The sequence below is a fragment of the Alexandromys fortis genome, unplaced genomic scaffold (genome assembly GCF_014885135.2).
Source record: "Alexandromys fortis isolate MF-2015 unplaced genomic scaffold, M_Fortis_MF-2015_v1.1 scaffold_69, whole genome shotgun sequence".
Classification (NCBI taxonomy): domain Eukaryota; kingdom Metazoa; phylum Chordata; class Mammalia; order Rodentia; family Cricetidae; genus Alexandromys; species Alexandromys fortis.
The window spans coordinates 3,200,301-3,222,899 of NW_026067951.1; the positions used below are offsets into that span (position 1 = coordinate 3,200,301).

The following is a 22,599-nucleotide window of genomic DNA, read 5'->3' on the forward strand; positions in this document are numbered from 1 at the left end:
TTTCAACACATTCCTGGGGCCTATGTCATTGGCTCTGCATCTACTTTTCCTGGCCCCCAAGGGACACCTTCTAGGACCCTGCCATATTTTATTGTATATGTGTGTGTGTGTATGCACACACATGTGTGTGTTCATGGTGTGTGTGAGTAAATGATCAGAGGCTACTCTCAGGAGTCAGCTTTCTCCTTCCACCATGACGTCCAGGGATCAAGCTTAGGTCGGCAGGCTTCGGAGCCTTTACCCACTGAGCTACCAGCCCATATTTCCTTACTTCTTCAATTAATATTTTAGGTCAGTACACAAATTATTGCGTTTCAGCACGGCATCACCATTCATCTGTATCACTGTATTTTGTTCTGCCCCTGCCCTCCACCCTCACACTGGTCCCTTGCTTTCCCTCAGTACGCACTGTGCTTCCCTTTGCACGATACCCACTACCCTCTCCCTTTGCACACCCACTACCCTCTCCCTTTGCACACCCACTACCCTCTCCCTTTGCACGACACCCACTACCCTCTCCCTTTGCACACCCACTACCCTCTCCCTTTGCACGACACCCACTACCCTCTCCCTTTGCACGACACCCACTACCCTCGCCCTTTGCACACCCACTACCCTCTCCCTTGGCACACCTACTACCCTCTCCCTTTGCACGACACCCACTACCCTCGCCCTTTGCACACCTACTACCCTCTCCCTTTGCACGACACCCACTACCCTCTCCCTCGGCACACCGACTACCCTCTCCCTTCCCACGTCATTTAAGCTCTCTTCTTCCCTCTCAGGATCTCTTACTATTTCTGTAAAGCATAATTCTGACCACCTACCTGACAGGTATAAAAATGGAAATGAAAGAAATATAGATAAATCTGAACAGACTGAGCTAGAGAGCAAGTATTTCATAGAAAGTGATTGTATTATCAGAACAGTATGCTTCCTTATGTTTAAGATCTATTTATTATGCTATTGTTTTTTTACAAATACCAAAGTTCCTCCATCTTTTCCCAAGTGAATCTGCATGAGTATAAACACGGATGATTTTGCATACTGCCCACTCCATCCCCAGCTATTTGGGTCACTGGAGGTTGTGTTCTGCGCCGTCTCCTAGAGTAGCTGTTTCCCTCTTCTACTTATTCACAAAGCAGCACTCAGTCGTCCTCTTGCTCATTTCTTTTCTGTCAAAGGAAACCAAGAATGTGTTGAAGAAGCACATTTTAACCAGGCTATCTGCCCAGCCAAGGTCACTGTTTCTATCAGAAAGTGTAATTTTCTGGAGGTCTTCACAAAAGATGTGGCTGAAATTATGGAAAAAGCATGCTTTAACTAATTTGATAAGCTGGCTTATTACCTGGTTCCTGGATGACAACCCTCAGGCATCTGAATACTTTCTTCTCTTTCTTACATGGGTACACACACTCCAACAAAGAAACACACATATAGCAGAGGAGAGTGATCTTCGAGCCCCATGACAACATATATACTTAAAGCTAGCAGTATGCAAATTTTTCAAATGAGTATGTGTCATGAAAGTGTATTCTGCCATCCTAACTGACAAGTTATCCCTTCACCTTGTAGTTCCTATTTCCTTACAAAGCAGCCTAATTCTTTCATTGTGGTCCTTTAATCCATAATAAAAAGCCCAGGTGGTCCAGGACTGAAAGGACGTGCCACAAATTGAATCCCAGCACATGAACTTCCATATACTGTACCAGTTTAAGGAAATCTATGAGCTTGTAAGCATCTTCCCCAGTGGAGAGGTCCACGAAGTCCTTGGGCAGTCCGTAGCTCAGGTAGGGACTGGGCTGCACTGTGACTTCACTGTTTGTGCAGCGGAAGGCTGGAGAATCCTTTACAAAGAGAAAACAGCAAAGTCTGTCATTTTGTTTTTCGGTCGACTTTCTAAACTTAAAAACAAGAGTAGCACAATTTCAATGCCACTGTTCTCTTCTGTACTAGAGAAGGAAGAAAGCAAGACTCTTGATGTGGGAGTGTCATATATCAATCTGTTGATTTCATTGGTTAAGCAATAAAGGAACTCCTTGGCCCTGATAGGTTAAAAGATAGATGGGAGGAGGAAACAGAATAGAATTCTGGGCGGAAGAGGAAGTGAGGTCAGACTTCCTCTTCCGCCCAGCTCTGCTCCCGGACAGACCCGACAGCTCTGCTGGAACAGCGACGCCATGCTCAGCTCTCCCAGGCAACTTCAACCCACGATGGACTTAGGCTAGAATCTTCCCGGTAAGCGCACCTTGGGGTGCTTACACACATCATTAGAAATGGGCTAGTCCAGGTGCGAGAATTAGCCTGTAAGGGCTAGAGTTCATGGGCCAAGCAGTTCTTAAATGAATACAGTTTGTGTGTTGTTATTTCGGGCATGAGCTAGCCAAGCGGCCGGGGTGTTGGGGACGCAGCCCCGCCGCCGCTTCCATATTTCAACAGACTCTAAAGTAAGAGAAGGTACCAGAATTTAAAACACTTCTACATGGTTACTAGAAAGTGAACAGAAAGTCTTTCAAAGTAGCGTTCCATGTAGAGCTGGGCGGGTCTCTAAGAGCTGCCTGTATACAACACTGTGTGTGGTGGAGATGCTCCTGAGCAGGACAGAGCCCAGTGTTAGTCGTTAGGCCCAAGCAATGTCATACAGGCCAGAACTCTGTGCTATGATCACTTTTACAGGTGTGCGGTTGGGAGGTATGCCCTTGGGGAAGTACCTTGTCCTTCACAGTGAGGGCAAATGAGTACTCCGAATTCCCTACTTTTTTTATACTCCTCTTAGATCATCTGCCATTGCACCATCTATGTGAACTGCAACTCATTCTTTAGTATTATTCTTATGGATAATATGGACATGTTGCCTTGTGCCAAAAAGGACTCCAGAGACAGAAGGCCTTAGCTATTGACTTCCCAGGTGGCAGATATGTAGGTGAGAATGGCTGATGTCCAGCAGAGGAAGACAAGACAGGAACTTAGACAAGACGGGTTGCCTGCTTGAGCACGGGTGGGAGGTATTTAATTGAGCAAAGGCAACGTACCTGTAGCTATCAATGAATATAACTCTTCCCCTCCCAGCAACCATTAACTTTGCCTCTAGTTCCTCAGGCAAGCAAGTTTAAGGGTAGGCAAAGGTAATGCAAATTTGTTGAAAGAAAGGTTAGCTGTGAAGATGGGAAAAGGGAAGAATGAAGCTGAGTAAATAAATGTGGTTAAAGGAAAAAACAATTAAGATGGGAGCTACATGAACTTGGCTGAACCCCAACAGACAAGAAGAGGCTGAAAACCACAACATGCTAAGTTCAACAGAAAGCTAAAGGCTTAGCAGGGCAGGCAGGGGTGAGCTTAAGGCTTAGGAGGGCAGGCAAGAGTGTGTTCAAGGCTTAGGAGAGCAGGCAGGGGTGAGCTCAAGACTTAGGAGAGCAGGCAGGGGTGAGCTCAAGACTTAGGAGAGCAGGTAGGGGTGAGCTCAAGGCTTAGCAGGGCAGGTAGGGGTAAGTTCTAGACTTAGGAGAGCAGGCAGGGGTGAGCTCAAGGCTTAGCAAGCAATTAGCTGAGGAGCTTCTTCCTAGAGAGGGGCTGAAAGGATCTGCTGAGAGGAAGATAAGGAACAATGGCTGGAAGAAATGAAAAGCCTGGAGAAGTGGGACCAGCCTGGAGACACCTGAGATGAAAGCTGACCAGGACACTCACCACAAAAGCAGGTCACAGTGAGAAGAGGCCCTGGTCTGGGTAGATAGGTAGCCACCGCTCTCGGACCAGAGGAGCACTGGTACAAACTGACTGAGGGTCAAGGTTCTTCCAGGCGAGCATGACAGGCAGAGCATGGAAAACCCGAATAAGCAGAAAAACTGCTCTTCAGGGAAAGCAATGAGCCCAGGGACACACATTCTGATGGGAAGAGCCAGCAAAGCTGTGTGTACTGGACCCTTTCCCAGAGGTCCAGGTCCTGCCTAAGCGATCAAGGGCGAGGTGAATGGACTGAAAAGGTCGGTCTTACCTGCCCCTGAGCATCCCCTTCATTGAAGTCACCTCTTAGGTTGTTCTCAGACGTCAACTCTTCCCAAGTAAACAACAGTGAGTCTGTGACTTCCCCAAATGGATTAAAGTCAATCAGCCACACCTTCCCCTGGAGCACAGGCAGAAAAAAAATCAGCTAAGTATAAAATAAAAACAAACACAACCTATACTCTCTGATTAAACAGGCATTTTTCTATTACTTTCCCTTCACAATCATTTTAAACGCTCAGGAGCTATTTCTAAAAATCATTCCTCAGTGTCCCTTCCTGGAGTCCCCTGTCAAAGCAGACAGATCCAAGGGGCTGACTGAAGCAGAGAGAAGAGAACCAGTTAGAAGAGCCCCATTGAGGACCCATCGAAACACACTACAAAGAGTACAGGAATGTTTTTTATTTTCTTTTTAGTTTTCCATGTGGTATTTAGTTTGCATGCATGACAGATCTTGAAAGCACACGAAGGAGAGAGGGAAAAGATTATATCAACCTTTGAAAGGAATTTCTTGTCTTCAGAAACAGCCTACTAGATGCTCACCTACGGGACAGAATGGTCCAACAGTTCAACTGTGCTGGAGTCAGGGACAGCTGAGCAGGAAGTGGCCTGTATAGACCTATCTGAACTGGGAATGTGTGCAATCCTAGGACATCAAAGCCAGGGCATTTGATCACAGAGTCATTTGGGTCATAGGTAGACATGTTTACTTGAAATTTTTATCCTTCTACTTCTGGTTTGCTGTGTGTGTGTGTGTGTGTGTGTGTGTGTGTGTGTGTGTGCGTGTGTGTGTTGGGGTACTTGTGCAGAAGCCAGAAGGAGATGTCAGCTGTCTTCTTCGATTGCTTTCCCCCTTAGTTTTTGAGACAGAGTCTGTCACTGAACCTGCAGCTCACTAACCAGGCTAGCCAGGCTGGCCAGCAAGACCCAGGGACAATCCTGTCTCTACTTCAACAGAACTGGAATTATAAGACATGTCATTGCATCCAGCTTTTCAGATATGGGCTCTGGAGATCAAACTTTGGCCCTCACGATTGTGTGACAAGCACTTTACCAACTGGGCCTTCTCTCCAGTCCCTGATTTTCTACTTAAGTGTTCACTTTATGTACTGTTAACAATTAGATGTTTTATTATAGATGCAAAATTCCCACATCTTGATCAGACAGCTGTGTCAAATTTGGACATTCCAAAGGAGAGAGAATGCTGAGCCAGCATTCTACTGATACTGTTTTCATCTAGGCTAAAACAAAATTTTAGAGAAGATGAAGTACCTTAACAGGGCTTACTTCAGACACATCCAGTCAATGGCATGGAGTCATTTCAAGAAGTTCTCCCCACATGTCATGTGAATAAGGTTTCTATTTAATACAATCCCCAGGAGAAATCCTACAAGCTTCTCTTGCCACTTGAGCCATTGGCACACATCAGTCTGGCACCCACCTGTCAATTCTTAGACCGTGTGAAATAATACTAGCCATCAGTCAGACTGACATAACACCAGATTTGCTTAGGGGGCTATGACTAAGATAGCTTTAGTAGCCTGCCTGTTGTTTTTAACAAAATCAAATTTTCTCTTCTTGACTTTTGCTTGTTTGTGTTTTGAGACAGTTTCTCTATGTAGCCCTTGCTGACCTGGAACTCAGTTTGTAGACCAGGCTGGCCTCAAACTCAGAGACCCACTAGCCTCTGCCACCTGAGTGCTGGAATTAAAGGTGTGCACCACCATGTCTGACTCTATTTGAGTTTTTATTATCAACAAACCCATCTCATTATCAAAAAGAGGAAAACTCTCAGAAGTGTTATACCTGTTAGTCTAGGAATACTGACTATAAACTAAAATTGTATCTCAATACAAAACCAACATCACTGGTAGCTGGCTGCATTTGTTTTGAAAGGCAGATACCATTTTCATAAGCCCCCAAAATAAGGTAAGCCAGCTGTAGTGAGACATAAAACTGTGCAGAATGAAAGTTTATGGTTGAACATGCTTTTATATGACATCTCAGGCCTCAATCATCCTGAGCAGTTAATTCCATATAGGGAAATTCGTAAGAAATGAAGACTCAGACCAATGTTTCTTGAATCAACCAAATGACCACTCATCAGTAAATGTCTCTAAACTAAAAAGACCCATCAACAACAGAATCTGTCCCTTCAACAAGCTCAATCTAGATCACAACATACTTCCTAAACAACCAGAACCAACACCACCCACAATATGGAGCACACTGCCATGGGACAGCAGAGCAAAGGAGAACCTGCCTAGCTGCGGATGCTAGAAATGCTTCCCAGATGGCTGTTCTGAGAAAGGTCTCACTGCACTGTCCAGTGCTCAAGTGAGTCTTCTGCCTCAGCCACCCAAACAGCTACAGTTACAGCTAGCACCACTGTACCCAGTCTTTGCAACTCAGAATCTGGAGGACAACAGTAACAGTGTGGGTGAGAGTGCAGTGTGGATGGAAAAGCCAATAACTACAGAGAAAACTCAAGAATAATACAACCATATTTGGTGAGGTTACGGACAGCAGATTGTTTTGGTTAGTGTGTAAAATTAATGATGGTTTGTTTCTACAATACACTCTGCTAAGGTGTCTTTAAAGGCCTCCTATTTGAAACAGGATGAAATTCAGATTAAAAGAATCCCTTTAAATGTACAGACAACAACTGTTAGAAAGAGGGGAGAATCCCCAGTAGCCAGAAAGGAAAGGAGTCTGAAAACCAGAGGTAAGAGTCTAGTTGAGCAGCAGGAGCTTAGGGAGCTTAGAATTCCTCCCAGGAATCCAAGGGCAAGGGTTTCAACACCACACAACAGCCAGGGACTGGCCTGAAGGAGGGACTTAGGACTAGGGAGCAACTTCAGAGGGCTCAAGCTGATGTGCCAGGCTTTGTTGACACCCCAATGGAGCCTTATCCTCTCTGAGGGTTAGATGTGGGATGGAGAGGGGAAAGGTGAGTGGAGCGGAAGGAGGGAAGGAGGAACTGGAATTGGTATGCAGATTGAAAAAAGATTGTTTTTATATTAAAAAGTAAATTAAAATAAAAAGTTAAATAAATTAAATAAATGGCTGGAAGAGATGGCTTAGAAGTTAAGAGCACTGGCTATTCTTCCAGAGGTCCTGAGTTCAATTTCCAGCAACCACATGGTGGCTCACAATCATCTATAATGAGATTTGGTGCCCTCTTATGACATGCAGGAATATGTGTCAGTACACCATATACATAATCAATAAAATCTTTAAAGAAAATGTGCCAAAAAAGAAAGAAAAATAAGTGCCTACCGACTGACTGGGAACCAAAGGCATTGTCTTTCTCCAGAGTTTGAGAAACAGGATAGGAGCAAGTGGAAATTCTGATCTCTAAAGTCCTTAGGGTTCTCACAAGTAAAAGCTCATTAAAGATTAATTCAAAGTGAAACAAACAAAATGAATGATGAGATTAAAGGAAACAACATGGGTGAAAGTCTGCAAATATAGCAGAGACTAAAACCCCAAGATCTTAGGTGGAAAAAACATCATACTGAGAGATAATAAGAATAAAAATACTGATGTTAGGACAATTGAATAAGGTCTAGAAAAAGACAAAATTGGATCCATATTGCACAGCAAACAGATAAATGAAAAAATACTAAAGAAATCAGACTTAAACATAAAGCAAGAACTCAAACTAGAGGAGTTAAGAATGGTGGTTCACAATTGTAATTCACTGCAGTTAGGAAACTGAGGCAGGACTGCCTTGAGTTCAAGGTCAGGCTGGGCTACTTGGAAGGATCCTGTCTCAAAACAAACCAAAAGACTCCCCATATAATCCAACAATATTCTGTTTATAAGACAGCTAAACATAAAAGCATAAAAAAGATGAACTCACAAAACAATCCCAAGCCTGTCATACTATTGTTATCAGATAAAATATATAATGAAAAAACATATTAGGAATAGAGAAATCTTACTTAATGGTAAGATTTCACTTGAAATGATCTGTCGTGGTTAACCTCAATTGTCCATTTGCTTGGACTGAGAGACACCCAGGAGATTGGTAAAGCATATTTCTGGGTTTATCACCGAGGGTAAGTCCACAGATGACTGCTACAAAAGACAGGGACTGAAGGAGAAAGACCCACCCTGAATATGGGCAGCAAAGGCCAAAGAAAGTGTCCTTGGAGGGAAAATAAAAAGCAGACAGAAGTCCATTGGTGCAGCGCTGGCCCACGCACTCTTTCTTTCTCTGCTTCCTGGTATTCATGAGTTGAGCAGCTCTGCTCTCCTCTACCACCTCATTCTCTGGTGTCTCAATCACCAAAGGCTCACAGTGATGGGGCCAAATGGCCATGGACTGAAACCTCTGAAACTGTGAGCCAATATCCATATGTCCTACTTTGATTTACATCATATGTTTCTTCAAAATAATAAAGGCTGACACAGAAAAATTAGTGTTATCTAAGAACATAACTTCAAAGTAGAGAAGAAGAAACTAACACAACTAGAAAGCAAGGTACTTTAGTAGACATTGCAATTTTTTCCATGTGATAAAGTCTACACATTTATAAAAATAAACAAACGGCACAAAGAACCCGTTCCCTTCTGGTCTGCTGCACCAGTTTATCGGTTCATTGATGATACTGCTCACTGGCAACCACAGCCCTTCCCCCAAAGTGCACTGAGTTTACAGAGATCCACCAGCACCATTCCCTCTAGAAGCTGCAGATTTTAGGAACAAGCTTGATCTAGATATAGCTACCTGTAGAATATAGCACACACAAGCTGAACTTCCTTTGGCAAGCACATACAGAACGTTTCCAAGGGCATGATCAAGTTATAAAGCCAAACTTACAAAAGCAAGACTCAAAACTAAACCTATATTCTGTCCAGAGAGCAATGAAACTAAAAGTTAATAACAATATAATAATACAACACATCTGAAAAGAGGGGGGGGGGAGAGAGAGAGAGAGAGAGAGAGAGAGAGAGAGAGAGAGAGAGAGAGNGAGAGAGAGAGAGAGAGAGAGAGAGAGAGAGAGAGAGAGAGAGAGAATTTGTTTTTTAAGACTCTACAACAGGACTGGAGAGATGGCTCAGAGGTTAAGAGCAATAGCTGCTCTTCCAGAGGTCCTGAGTTCAATTCCTAGCAAGCAACCACATGGTATCTCATCTGTAGTGAGATCTGGTGCCCTCCTCTGGTGTGTGTCACATAATAAAGAAATCTTTAAAAAAAAATAGAGAGACTGAAAAAAAGTCTATAAAATAACAGACAGATAGATCTCTGTGAGTTTCAGGCCACTCACTCTATGAGTTTCAGGCCAAATTGTTCTACATAGTGAGTTGTGAGTTCTAGGTCAGCTAGAGCTACATAGCAAAACCCTATCTCAAAAAAAAAAAAAAAAAAAAAAAGAAAAAAGAAGAATGAACATAATGACTAAATTCTACTGGTATATTACCATCCCTGTGGGAACTTCGGAGAGCATTTTCCACGGCCCTATTTCAGACGTACTGAGTGGGTAGGTCACCAATGTGACGAGTATGGAATAGGACTCTGCAGACTAAATCAACTTGTCCAACACAATAAACACAGTTGCATCAAAGTGTCACCAGGTACAAACACACCTCAGCTATATTTCATGAACCAGACCACTTACATACATGAATTAGCTTTCTACAAGAATAGCCTCACAATAATATATTCAAGAAAGTGTCTAACAAACTCTGATACACGTGCCATTGAGTAAATGCAAATGAGTTGTACAATATGGTCTAAATCTCTGAACAGAAACTGTCAGGATGTTTAGACTGGCGTGCTTCTCACTTTTAAAAATGTAACTACTTTTAGATCCGCATGATCTCAGCTACCATTACTCATGGACTCGTCCAACTTTACGTTAAGAAATTCCTCAACTCTTTTACAGGCGAAACAGCTGCTTCACCTGTCAGCCCTACTAAGTCAGTGATCACGACACCTGCCAGGGACAGGAGGATACAGCTTGCTTGATTCCAACATTTCCAAGTGGCAGCATATGAAATAACTGGTTTAGTAGCTGTACAATGTGGGCAGACAACACATACCTCACAGCATTAGACAGACAGATATGGGATTAAATAATACTAACAGCCTTCTGGGAAAAGAGTGTGTTCTAGATAGTAGGCTGGGTTCATCCTGCTTTAATTGCCTCCATGCTGCCTGCAGCAGGCCAGTCCTCACAAACATTTACATGTCTGCCACTTCCGTGTCAAGATAATAAACTCCTCTACTGTCTGAGGTTATGCTGATTGAAACTTTCTGTCAGAAGCGCAGCAGCCGGCACAGCGGATTCATAAATGCTGGTCGTGTGAGCGACCTGCCCGTCTGCAGTAAGAAGCAGAGCTGAGTGATAGCCAGGGACTCTGGGCTGCAGGACCAGATTTCTACCCATGAACTCACCCCGCCTCCCATTCTTCGGAGGTTTATTTCCACACAGCTGACACTTTCCAAAACATCGTTCCTGTCTGTACCCTGCTTCATCTATTTGTGTATGTGTGATGTGTGTATGTACACACACAAACCAGAGGCTTACACTAAGGCATTTCTCTCCACTGGACTCATGGAGGCAGGGTCTCTCACTGGACCTAGAGCTCGCTGGGTTTACAGCACTCCAGAGTACTACATCATGACCGCCCAACCTTTCCGTGGGTTCTGAGGGTCTGAACTCTGACCATCATGCTTGCACAGCAAACACTTTATCCACTTTAACTACCTTAGCCATCTTCCCAGCCCCAACTCATCTCACGTTATAACCCTCCTTTCTAACGCTTAGATCTACCTTCACTCTAGAAGACAGAGAGGTGAACAGCAGACAGTTACGAGAGGACAAAATTCTATGGGCCACATTCGCTTGGTCAGAAAGAATTCAAAGCTGTGACAGGCATCACAGTCGCATAGTGGAGTGGGAATGAGGTCAGGCGTGAGAAAATATATCTCTAACAGCTCAGTCACCAGGCAGACTCACAGGACAACATTCAGACTGAGGCTTCTCTGAGAATCACATGGCTTAGACAATGAAATCTCTGCTGTAGGAAGTTTGTATGAAGTCAGGCTTTTGTTTTCTTTTTCATCTCACCAGTTTGCATCACTTTTAAGATGTTAAGTAAAAGTGTTAGACGTTTCTCAGAAGAAGATATACAGATGGCCAACAGACTCAAAAACACTCAATCCACCCACCAGAGGTGTGCAAATGAAAGCTAATGAGATTGCCCAGCGCCAGCCGCAACAGCTGCTATCAGAAAGAACAAAGATAACAAGTGCCGGCAAGGATTTGGGGAACAGTGAGTCCTCATGTTCCTGGGAGGACCGTAAGCTAGTTCAGCCCATGAGGAGCAACATGGAAGTTCCACAAAAAGTTAAAAACAGGCCTCCTCTCAGCCTGTAAAGGCGATGACCTGTGTTTGATTTCTGAACCCACATGGTGGAAAGAGAGGACACGCAAGTGCATCCACCCTCTCACACATTATCAACGTAAATAAATAAATAAATAATGGAAAAACCATATGACCCAGCAATCCCAGTCCTTGGCATACATTTGAGGAGAACTCAGTACCTGAAGAAACCACTGTCTCCCATCTTCATTCGCAACACTATTGACAATAACCTGTAAGTGTGGACAGCTTAAGGGCCAGTCAGCTGATAAATGGGTAAAGAAAATGTGATCCAAATACATAACAGAATAATGTTGAGCAATAAAAAAACCCTGCTACCCAGTTATCTGAGGCAACACAGATGAACTGAAAGGGAACTAACTGAGCCAGGCAAGGGCGAATACCACATGACCTCATTCATATTAGAAATCAAACCAAGAGGGCTGGAGAGATGGCTCAGTGGTTAAGAGCATTGCCTGCTCTTCCAAAGGTCCTGAGTTCAATTCCCAGCAACCACATGGTGGCTTACAACCATCTGTAAAAGAGGTCTGGTGCCCTCTTCTGGCCTTCAGGCATACACACAGACAGCACATTGTATACATAATAAATAAATGAATATTAAAAAAAAGTGAATTTATTAAAAAAAAAAAAGAAATCAAACCAAGAATCTCACAGGAGTCAAGTAGAAATGTGGCTACCAGAGGGTGGGTACACAGAAAGATGGGCAGACGTCGATCAATGTACAAAGTTAATGTAGAGGAATAAGAAATTCTGATGTGTTACTGCATAGCAGGGGGACTATTGGGATGTCCAACCTTTTAACACTGGGATAGGATATTGTCACCCAAATGTATTGGGTCCCATTAATAGCTATCCTGGGACACATGTGACCACAGGCTGCAGGTTGGAAATGCCTTCTACATAATGATGATGTTCTGTGTTGTTCAAGAGAATTTTGAATGTTCTTACCATAAAGAATTACAAATATTTGAGTAGAAAGCTGTTTACCCAGAACTAAACATTACATCATGCAGACATGCATTGAAATGTTAAATTCGTCTAATTTTTATGTTTTTATGTATTAGATAAAAATCAATTTAAGTTAAAAATGTCAACCTGGGCTGGGGAGATAACTCAGTTGGTAAAATGCTTGCCTCACAGTTACGGGGGCCCAAGCTTGATCCCCAGAAACCACAGAAAACTGGCAGGTATGGTTGGGACACATTTGTAAGCCAGCACTGGGGAGGTGAGACAGGAAGACCCTGAGGCTCACTGCCTAGCTGGCCTCATTTAATTGATGAGATCCAGGCCAATGACACTTGCTTCCTCAGTTGGAGACAGGTATTTCTGAGGATGTTCCCTGAGGTTGTTCTTTTTTCTATGTGCACAACCCACGTGCAACATACAGCATGTGTGACCTTCCCACAAGAATATGAATACATATACACACACTCATTTAAAAATTTAAAGAATAAATATTAAAGAAAAAAATAAAGAATAAATGTAAACAAGATCACATCTTTAGTCTAAAGCAAGTCATGCAAAGAACCCTTTAGTTGACTTTAAAAGAAAGAAATTAAGTACCAAATTCCTGGCCAGTTAAGTGTGTACAATGAATTATTTTCAGCAGGGTGAGACCTCCCAAAAAGTGTGAGGAAGGATATAAAGTAGCCACTTATTTATCTACTTGTTCCTTTACTAGTCCCTGCATTGAGGGCACATGGCCATATTCCCGAGATCAGATGAGATCAGGCACATTCAGGGTTGTATGGCCGTAGACCATAATCCCAACACACAGGAGCAATGGTAGGAAGGCCATGAGTTCAAAGCCAACCTGGTTTATATAGCAAGATCCAGGCCAGCAGAGCTACACGGAAAGACAGTTGCAAAAATAAGAACGCTGAGTTTCTTCATGTTGGGCATGCTATGTAAGGAGTAACCTTGTAGTGTGAGTTCCAGGACCTCAGCTTGAGAACACATTTCTTGAGCAGCAGACCATCGTGGCCTTAATGGTTGTGCATTCTGCTCGCCCTTCCTTGTTTTAAAGCAGGTTAACTACAGTCTACTTACCCTACTGTCTCTGTATATATCGAACACAACTGCAAAGAAAAAAAACTCAGTTACTAATAAACTAATACTTTTATAATCCACATCTTTTGTTGAAATTCAAGTATATTTTATTACTAAACACAACAGAAGATCATTAGCCTTGAACACTTAACTCTTCTAGATCTCTAAACTCAGTCAGGAATGGTGGCCCACATTCCTTAGCACTGGGGAAACTAAGGCAGGAGGATTGCTGTAAGGTCAGGGTCAGCTTGAACCACCAGTGGTATCCAGGCCAGTGGACTACAGCGTGAGACCCTGTCCCAAAACATCAATTAACCGACTCACTGATGAAACAAAATTCCAGACATAAAAGCATTCTGTGTTGTACTCTCTGTTTAACTGCCTCCTTCTTCTCTACCCGCAACTGTAATGATTCCTCATACTTAAAAATGCAAACCGAACGCCAACATCATCTGAACCAGTTGCTTCCATGGGCAGAGGAAGCTGTCACCAAGAGAAATACTAATAAAAGGAGCATCCATTACTTATCTGAGGCGTGAAATGAGTAAAATTTGTCATAAGAAAGCACAAAATGTAATTATAAGACAGCACAATTCATCTTCTTTTTTAATTAAATCTGCTACGGAACTCAGTCGTGGCAAGCAGAAAAGGCATAAATCATAGATATAATTCTAAGCTATTCAAAAACTCTCTTACACACCACAAACTTTCAGTTCCTCAGAACACCCCCCAGCTGTATGCTCTGATTATACAGACAGATGCTAAAATAGAGAAGCACCCTGAGGAATGCAAACATCTACAAGCACGGAGAGAGAACTGCACTGGCATCAAATACTGTTACCTGACTAAATGAGGTGAAACGCACACAGAAATCACCAGGATATCAACTGGTGATAGAGAAGCACGCTAAGAGCAGACTTTGAGCCGCGTGTACAGACGGACCACAGTGAGGCTCAGTGACCAGTCTCACGTCACTGCACTGACAGAGAATACTCACAGTCTTCATCTAAGAACTTATACTGTATGTGTTCCTTGAAAAAGTCTTGAATACATCTGAGAATTTCTTCTTTTTGTTTAGAAATATGATCATAGTATTGCGTGTAGTCCCTCTGAGAAATACCTGGCAAGAAAACATTCCACAGATGTTATTATACAATGCTCCTAAAACACCAACATGTAATTCAAAGTAGTAATCAAAGCCATTAAAGCTGGCCAAAAGGCCAAGCAGGCGAGCACTGCAGCACAAATGACTCAACCACAGAGGTCATGTGGATAAGAAAATCTTTAGCTCCACAATGCCATGCAGTCTTAATTTTGGAAGTAGTTATTTTATTTAGCAGAATGGAGAGAATTCAGTCACAAAAAGCTTGTTGAGTAAAACATGCAAGTGGCAACTCTAAACCTGTGCATATGCACTTTTATTTTTCTAAGAGTCTTTTCAAATCAATAGCCTCTTCCACTGGGGAGGGGAGTAGCCCTCTCACACACCCGCCTTCTTCACGCTCTCTCTGTAAAAGCAGTCTATTCTTCCTGTTTTGGGGAAGCTAATCTATCTTTAGAGGCTGGTCTTTCAAGTCACAGAAAATCAAATATTCCCTTTTTTAAAAAGTGAAGGGGCTGTTGTATGAATTCAAGTCCTAGGGAAAAGGTTTCTACTATAAAGAAAGGCTTCCTTAGCCACACACCTAGGTCTCTCTCTGCCTACTTAAACTAAGGACTATCTAACAGTCAAAATGCCTACATTTATTTTAGTTATGAAAATGAATGCTGATATCACATTCAACGAACAGTGGTGTGATGTGGGATTTCCCCATTGTATGCTGTGAATATTACCATTGGTTAATAAAGAAGCTGCTTTGGTCTATGGCAGGGCAGAATATAGCAAGGTGGGAAATCCAAGCAGAGATAGAGGAGGAAAGAAGGCAGAGTCAAGGAGATGCCATGTAGTAGCTGAAGAAGAAAGATGCCAGAACCTTAACGGTAAACCACGAGTCTCATGGTAAAATAGAAAATAATAGAAATGGGTTAATTTAAGATGTAAGAGCTTGCTAGGAATACACTTGAGTCATTGGTCAAATAGTATTGTAATTAATATAGTTTTGTGTGATTATTCGCATCTGGGTGGCCAGGAAACAAAATCACCGTCCCTGTTTACAGTGGTGAGCTGATATTCAATTATACTTCCCTCTGTTAACAAATGTATTTTATAGAACACATGCTGAGATCCACAGCCAAACATTAGACAAAGCTCAGGAAATCCTATGGATGAGGTGGAGGAAGGATTGTAGGAGCCACAGGGGTCAAGACCATCACAAGAAAACTCACAGAATCTACTAACCTGGTCTTATAGGGGCTCACAGATACTTAATGAACAACCAGGAAGCCTGCATGGAACTGACTTAGGCCCTCTGCATATATGTTACAGTTGTGTAGGTTGGTCTTCTGTGGGACTCCTAACAGAGAAAACAGGGGCTGTCTCCGAGTCATTGCTGGCTTTTGGAACCCTGTTCTTTATACTGGGTTGCCTTGTCCTGCCTTAATACAAGGAGAGGTCCAGTCTTACTGTACTTGATATTCCATGTTTGGCTGATATCTATGGGAGGTCTGCCCTTCTCCTAAGAGAAACGGAGGAGGAGTAGATTGGGGGAATAGGAAGGAGAGTAGGGGGAGCTGGGAGGAGAAGAGGGAGGGGAAACTTTAGTTGGGATGTAAAATAATAATAATAATAATAATAAATCATTAAAAATGCATTTGAAAATTTTAAAAGAAATTATCTTCAGCATTTAGCTTGAATAAGTGATAGCTAACAAAATAATAACTTCAGAGGCAAGAACACAATGTACTTGTTTGTTGAATATATTTTCTTTTGCTCATGTAATAAACAGTGCCCTACTAACAGAAATAAAGATTGTAGGGGGCTGGAGAGATGTCTCAGTTAAGAGTACAGACGGTTCTTGAGTACAGGGGACAGCACCCACGTTAAGACTTCTTAGGATTAACTCCCTCAGCTTCAGCTCCAGGCAAATCCAATGGGCACCTGCACTGTGTGTGTATAACCCCACACAGAAACACAGATACAATACTAAATAAAATAAATCTTTTTTAAAAAAAGAAAGAAAGACTGTTAAAACTTGGCTTTTTATGATGTTTACAAGCACGTTATAGCTAGTAACACAAAACTTTCTAATATTCCAGACACTGTGTGTTGAGATTGGGAACAGTTGTCCCCTCCATCTCTAGAGTCCAGACAAGACTAACAATGCCACCTTCCTGTGTGGAAGTCGAACATAGGCTCAGGACCCTCAGTAACACAGGGCTCAAGACTCTATCAAACAGAGGCAGCAGCTGGAAGCAAAACTGCCCTAATCACTTAAGTTAATTCCTTCAAAAGCTTGCCTTCTTTTCTTTAGCTATTTTATTATTTAATGAAACATGACAATTGTACTTAAACATGAAAATTGTACTTACTTATGAAATAGTGTGATGTGACATTTTAAAATATGTATGATAAAAATGATAAAATATATATTCACACAATGAAATACAATTTGATCACAAAAGAACAAAATTCTAAAATTTATTAACATAGTTATCCTTCTCTTTTAAAAACAATATTAATCATTTAAATGTTTATGTGTATGTGTGTGTGTATATGTGTGTATTTTCCTGTTCAGGCATGTGTGAACACACCCCTGCAAGCAAACAAGTTCATGTGGTGGTCAAGAACAACCTACGGGAGTTAGCTCTCTCCTTCCACCATGTAGGCTCCAGGGACTGAACTTAGGTCATCAGACCTGGTGACCTGGACCCACTGAGCCACCTCACCAGCCATCTTCTTTTGGAGATTACTTTGGGTTTAGGGCTGTAACAGAGCACTTGCCTAGCACATACCAGGATCTGGGTTCAATTTCTGGAAACACATACGCATTAAAGATTACCTTCAAGGATAAAAACTCACCAATAAGCTTGTTTTCCTTGACAAAACATCGGAATTCAGCCCCAGGAATTAATTCACACCATTTTCGGAGGACAAGCTATGGACAAATGGATAAATATAACAGAAGTACACCAGAAGACCCTTTCAGACCCTTTCTCATCAAGACCTTATTGTGATGATGCCATAAAAGTGGTTTGAGAAAAAGAGGCCACTTAACGAGGAGATGTGACATGAGACGCAGGCAACAGAGCTGCGACCTATCATTCTAATAAGAAGAAATCGTTCTGAAACACGTTAGGACAAAACACATTCTTGTCCAGTTGGGGTTTAGGTTTGGCTCAGTGGTGAGCACTTGCTTGAGCAAGCTTCTTAAGAAGCTCAAAGCCCTTAGAGTATCCCAGTCAAAACACTCATTTTAAGAGATCAGAAATGCATTGAATCAAGCCTCGCAAATGTGGTATTTTAAAAACATGATAAAAGGCAGGAGAGATGGTTCAGTAGTTAAGAGCACTTGTTGCTCTTGTAGAGAACCTGGGTTCAGTTCCCAGAACCCACACGGCAGTCCACAATCTCCTGTAACTCCAGTTCTAGGGGATCTATGCCCTTTTCTGACCTCCATAGGCACCTAGCACACACATGATACATAGACATATATGTTGGTAAAACACATATAAAATTAAATTAACAAATTAAATTAAAAAATAAAAATAAACATCAAACTAAAATATTATACATTCCTATGTATTAAAGTTGGCCTTGGAATAGGGTATGTGTGAAAATATGGCTATGGAAATTTTATTTAGCAACAAATACGCTACTATAGCACAGCAACAAGCAACACACACAGTGGTTGATTTTAAAGCACAAAGGGGTAGAGTCTTTCTCCTTGCCCAGTCTTTCTGTTGTCCTCAGAAGCAGCCAGAACTTTCTGGTTCTTATTTGTCTTTCTAGAAGTAGTCCAGGAATACGTAAGTATATAGCATATGGAAACATTTTTAAAAATACAGACAGAAGCATATGCTACATGGGATTCTACTTGCAACATTCTTCACTTTAATTACTTGAGGAATATCACTTCCCTAGCTTTAACTCTTGTGTTCTTACCATGATGATGCTGTTTCAAAACAAAAGCAATTCAATGGCAAAGGACTGGTAAGCAAATCTTAACTTTAAACGATGACATTCCAGCCAGTATTATACTTCAATGAATGATACAGAGGGAAAGCGAGGATAAGGTTTTTCCTGTCAGTGTAATTTGGATTTGGAGTCTCCCTCACAGGATCCTACTTTTCCACTGCTTGCTCTCCAGCTTGTGGTGCTATTTGGAAGTCTGTGGAGGAGCTGGTAGGTGGTGGCCCTGGCTAGCAGACACAGGTCACAGCACAGTACAGGCTCTGAATCAGACTTGGTTGGGTAAAAAGCACAAAGGTGTTGTAGAAATTATTTTAAGGTGTGTTACATTTGTTTATGCTATGGAACATTTGTTTAATGATGCAAAGATGTGTTGCATTCTTTTATGTTTCATTTGTTTAACTCTGTGAAGCTGTGATTCTTTGCCTGTCTAAAACACCTGATGGTCTAATAAAGAGCTGACCGGCCAATAGTGAGGCAGGAGCAAGGATAGCCGGGGCTGGCAGGCAGGATAAACAGAGAAGGAGCCTGCATGTCAGCATGTTTCCCACAATGACAATAATGGACTAAACCTCTGAAACTGCAAGCAAACCCTAATTAAATGTTTTCTTTTATAAGAGTAGCTATGGTCATGGTATCTCTTTACAACAGAACATTGACTAAGACTGTCTCTCTCTCTCTCTCTCTCTCTCTCTCTCTCTCTCTCTCTGAGACAGAGTCTTACTGTGTGGCATTGACTAGCTTGAAGATTGCTTTGCAGACCAGGTTGGCCTTGAACTCAGCGGTCTGCCTGCCTCTGCTGGTATTAAAGGTGTGCACCACCATGCCCCACCTGAACGATACATATTCTTCTATATGTATGACAAATTTCTGAAGTTTAAAAATTTAGTGTTTCTAAGTTACCAGAGAAATTAGACCAAATTTTTTTTATTCATTTACAAATAAGAAGCACTAGTTCATGACCTTTGACCAGGATTCTTAGTGTCATAAAAGGCAAAAAGATGCTTACCTCGTATTCTACACAGGGATCTGGAGAATCGTCAGTACAATGAATGAATCTTTGGAGAGAAAAAATGCAATTGAGTATTTTTTAATATGTTAGTTTATGCATAGACATGTTCATAATTAGTGTAAGAATCAGATTTCATAGAAAGTATCCAGAAACAAGGGACTAATGCAAATTCTGTCAACAGTTACTAAGTATTACTTAGTGTTATGCATTATGTCATCTCAGTCAATCCTCAAAACAGCATGAAGAGTTAGTTCATACACTACTCATAATCTCCATTTTTCTGTTGTTGGGTCCAAACTTCATAAACAGGCTAGGACTATATACAACACAGGCTGCCCAGCTTCTCAGTGAAGGTAGGATGCCACTGTACACCCTCTCAGTGCTGGTCCAGCTGCTGAGACTCCAGACTGCAGACTGCTCTACGACCATGAGCTCTCCCAATGGGAGCCACACAAGTGATCATACTCCTCCAATGGAGGCAGGATGATATCCATTCTCCACCTCAGTGCTCACTCTGTGCTTGAGTCAGCATGCTGACGGTGGCTCCATGAACATTAACTTGGCCACTGACAGCCACACAAAGTGGTTGTCATTTCAAAAAATATTTGACAGAACAATTCAGCCGCCCACTACACCCCCCTCTAAGTATTGTTCCATGAACAATGACATACACCAGCATAAAACGTCCATCTGTGCCAAGCACTAGGCCAGGCACCAGAAGCACAAAAACAACTAGGCCTCTCATGTCCTTTAAGAGGTGTAGCAGAGAAAGCTAGCAGGTACACACAATTTCAGAACACTGAGGTGAATAAACTAAAATACTCTGGCATCACAAATGAAGAACCAATTGGCTGGCTGTCATGTGAGGGAGGGAGAGGAGGAAGTAGGAAAAGAGCTTGTGTGTAAGACAAAGGGAAATGTGTCAGGGCAGGAAGCGAATGAGAAGGCAAAGAGCTACATGAGATTAGCATGGGTGTGCGGAACACAAGGGGAAGCCAGTGATAAGGATGGGTGAAAATTTTGATAAGGAGAGCTGGGTAGATTTTTCTTCACTTTGACACAAACTAAAGTCACCTGAGAAGAGGGAACCATATTGAGGAACTACCTCCATCAGATTGGCCTGTGGTTGACATGGGAGGGGCCATCCCACTGTGGGCAGTGCTCTTGGGCAGGTGGCCCTGGGTTGTGTAAGACAGCAAACTGAACTAGCCACGAAGAGCAAGTCAGTAAACAGCACCCCTCCACGGTCTCTGCTTTTGTTCCTGTCTTAGCTTCCATTGATAATAACTGTAAGCAGTAAGATAAAATAAATCCTTTGCGCGCCAAGTTGCTTTGAGTCTGTGTTTTATCACAGCAAAAGAAAAGCAAGCTAAAACAAGGAGGAAACACAGATGATGTGGTCCCAGGGGTGGTGGTGGGGACTATAACGGAGATTACTACATTTCATTGCATTAAAACTATCAGGATGGCACAAAGTTTTAAGGTCGTGGGGGAAAGACTAGCAATGTGAGGCAGACAGTGAGAAGGCTTACTACAACAGTCTCAGGAAGAGAGGAAAGGCTAAATGAGGCAATGGGAGGGGCGAGGGAGAAGAAGAGTTACCATACAAGGCCACTGGGAGGGCCAAATCACTCTAACTTAGAGCGAGGGATTAAAAAAGGAACAGGGCTGGAGAGATGGCTCCGTTGTTAAGAATGTATTGTTCTTGGAGGACCCAAGTTCAATTCCCAGCACCCACACCAGTGGACTCTGTTTTTACAGGAGTGAACATCACATGTGCCAAGCATGGCTGGAAGCCTTTCTCAGCTGCCGTCTCACTTAAACCTTACAGTAAGAGCTGTCATATTGTCTCCATTTATCTGAGCTATCAAGGCTCAGAAGGGTGAGGTAACAAGTGGGAAAGAAGCATTCAGTCACAAGCTGCACCACGTGTCTAGGATGGAGATGCTAGAGCTCTTAGGTTAAGCCTAGTAGGTAGACAGAGAGAGAGGTATGTGTATACACACACAATATATACATACTGACAAGACTTTAGCCTAAAGAAGTACCAGTGTTGAAAAAGAAAAGAAGCCAGGCTGTAGTTGCACACGGCTTTAATTCCAGAACTCAGGAGTTTGAGACCAGCCTGGTCTACAAAGGAAATTCCAGGACAGCCAGGGCTACACAGAGAAACCCTGTCTCGAAAAAAGTTTAAAAAGAAAGAAAGAAAAGAAGGAGGGAGGGAGGGAGGGAGGGAGGGAGGGAGAGAGGGAGAGGAAAGGGGAGGAAGGGAGGAAAGGGAGGGAAGGGGGGAGAAAAATTTATCATTAACTAAATCATATCTCCATGAGAAAGTTGGGGAACCTGTTTTAACATACTCTAGCACAGAGTAGTGCTATCTGAAGACCTTATTTTCCCTCGAAAGCAAAAATTCCTTTCTTCAAGCTTATCTAAAGTATATTACCCAAAGGAGCTATATTCCAACACTAGCTTTGAGTATATTTAAAATTTCTTAAGCAAAAATGAATCTTACAGGTAGTTTTATGTTAATCAAAATTGGGGCCATGAAATGTCAGGTTAATAAAAATTAATACAATTGTTCAGTCTCTAAAAATAACCACTTTTTCCTCACCAGGACCAGCAGCATGATAAGACTAAAAATATTAATACAGTTCCTAGGTTCTGACACCCAAGTAAGTACTCTGGATTAGAGTACCCATACAAATAAGACAAGTAATCCAATGCATGTTAAGAAAACAGGAACTGCTTGGTGTAGCAGTGCATGCCTGGAATCCCATGACCCAGGAGGCTGAGGCAGGAGCACTTCCTTGAACTCTAGGCTAACCTAGACTACATAGTGCGTTCCAGGCCAGCCTGGGCTAAAGTGCGTAAGAAAATAAAACTAAAAAGTGAAGAAAGGAAGACAGAGGAAAGGAAGAAGAGAGAGAATAAGGGAGGGAGAGGAAGGAAGGAAAAAACAAAGGACCAGAGGTCAAAAAAGAAAAAAATCATGCCAGCCGGTGGTGGCACACACCTTTAATCCCAGCACTGAGGCAGAGGCAGGCGGATCTCAGTGAGTCTGCGACCAATCTGG

General features: G+C 42.4%; 1 protein-coding gene across 1 annotated transcript in view; it reads right to left on the reverse strand.

The window, feature by feature from the left end:
• Positions 1–938: 938 nt before the first annotated feature.
• The window catches only part of Cdc123 (cell division cycle 123), a 43,192-nt gene continuing 21,531 nt past the window's right edge, over positions 939–22,599 (reverse strand). Inside the window, exons 7-13 of the mRNA XM_050150595.1 lie at positions 19,524–19,572; positions 17,405–17,480; positions 14,444–14,566; positions 13,447–13,475; positions 3,992–4,120; positions 1,710–1,847; positions 939–1,175 (exon numbers count right to left, since the gene is read on the reverse strand). Coding sequence (XP_050006552.1) covers positions 1,149–1,175; positions 1,710–1,847; positions 3,992–4,120; positions 13,447–13,475; positions 14,444–14,566; positions 17,405–17,480; positions 19,524–19,572 — 571 coding nt within the window. The 3' untranslated portion in view covers positions 939–1,148. The remainder of the gene's footprint in view (positions 1,176–1,709; positions 1,848–3,991; positions 4,121–13,446; positions 13,476–14,443; positions 14,567–17,404; positions 17,481–19,523; positions 19,573–22,599) is intronic.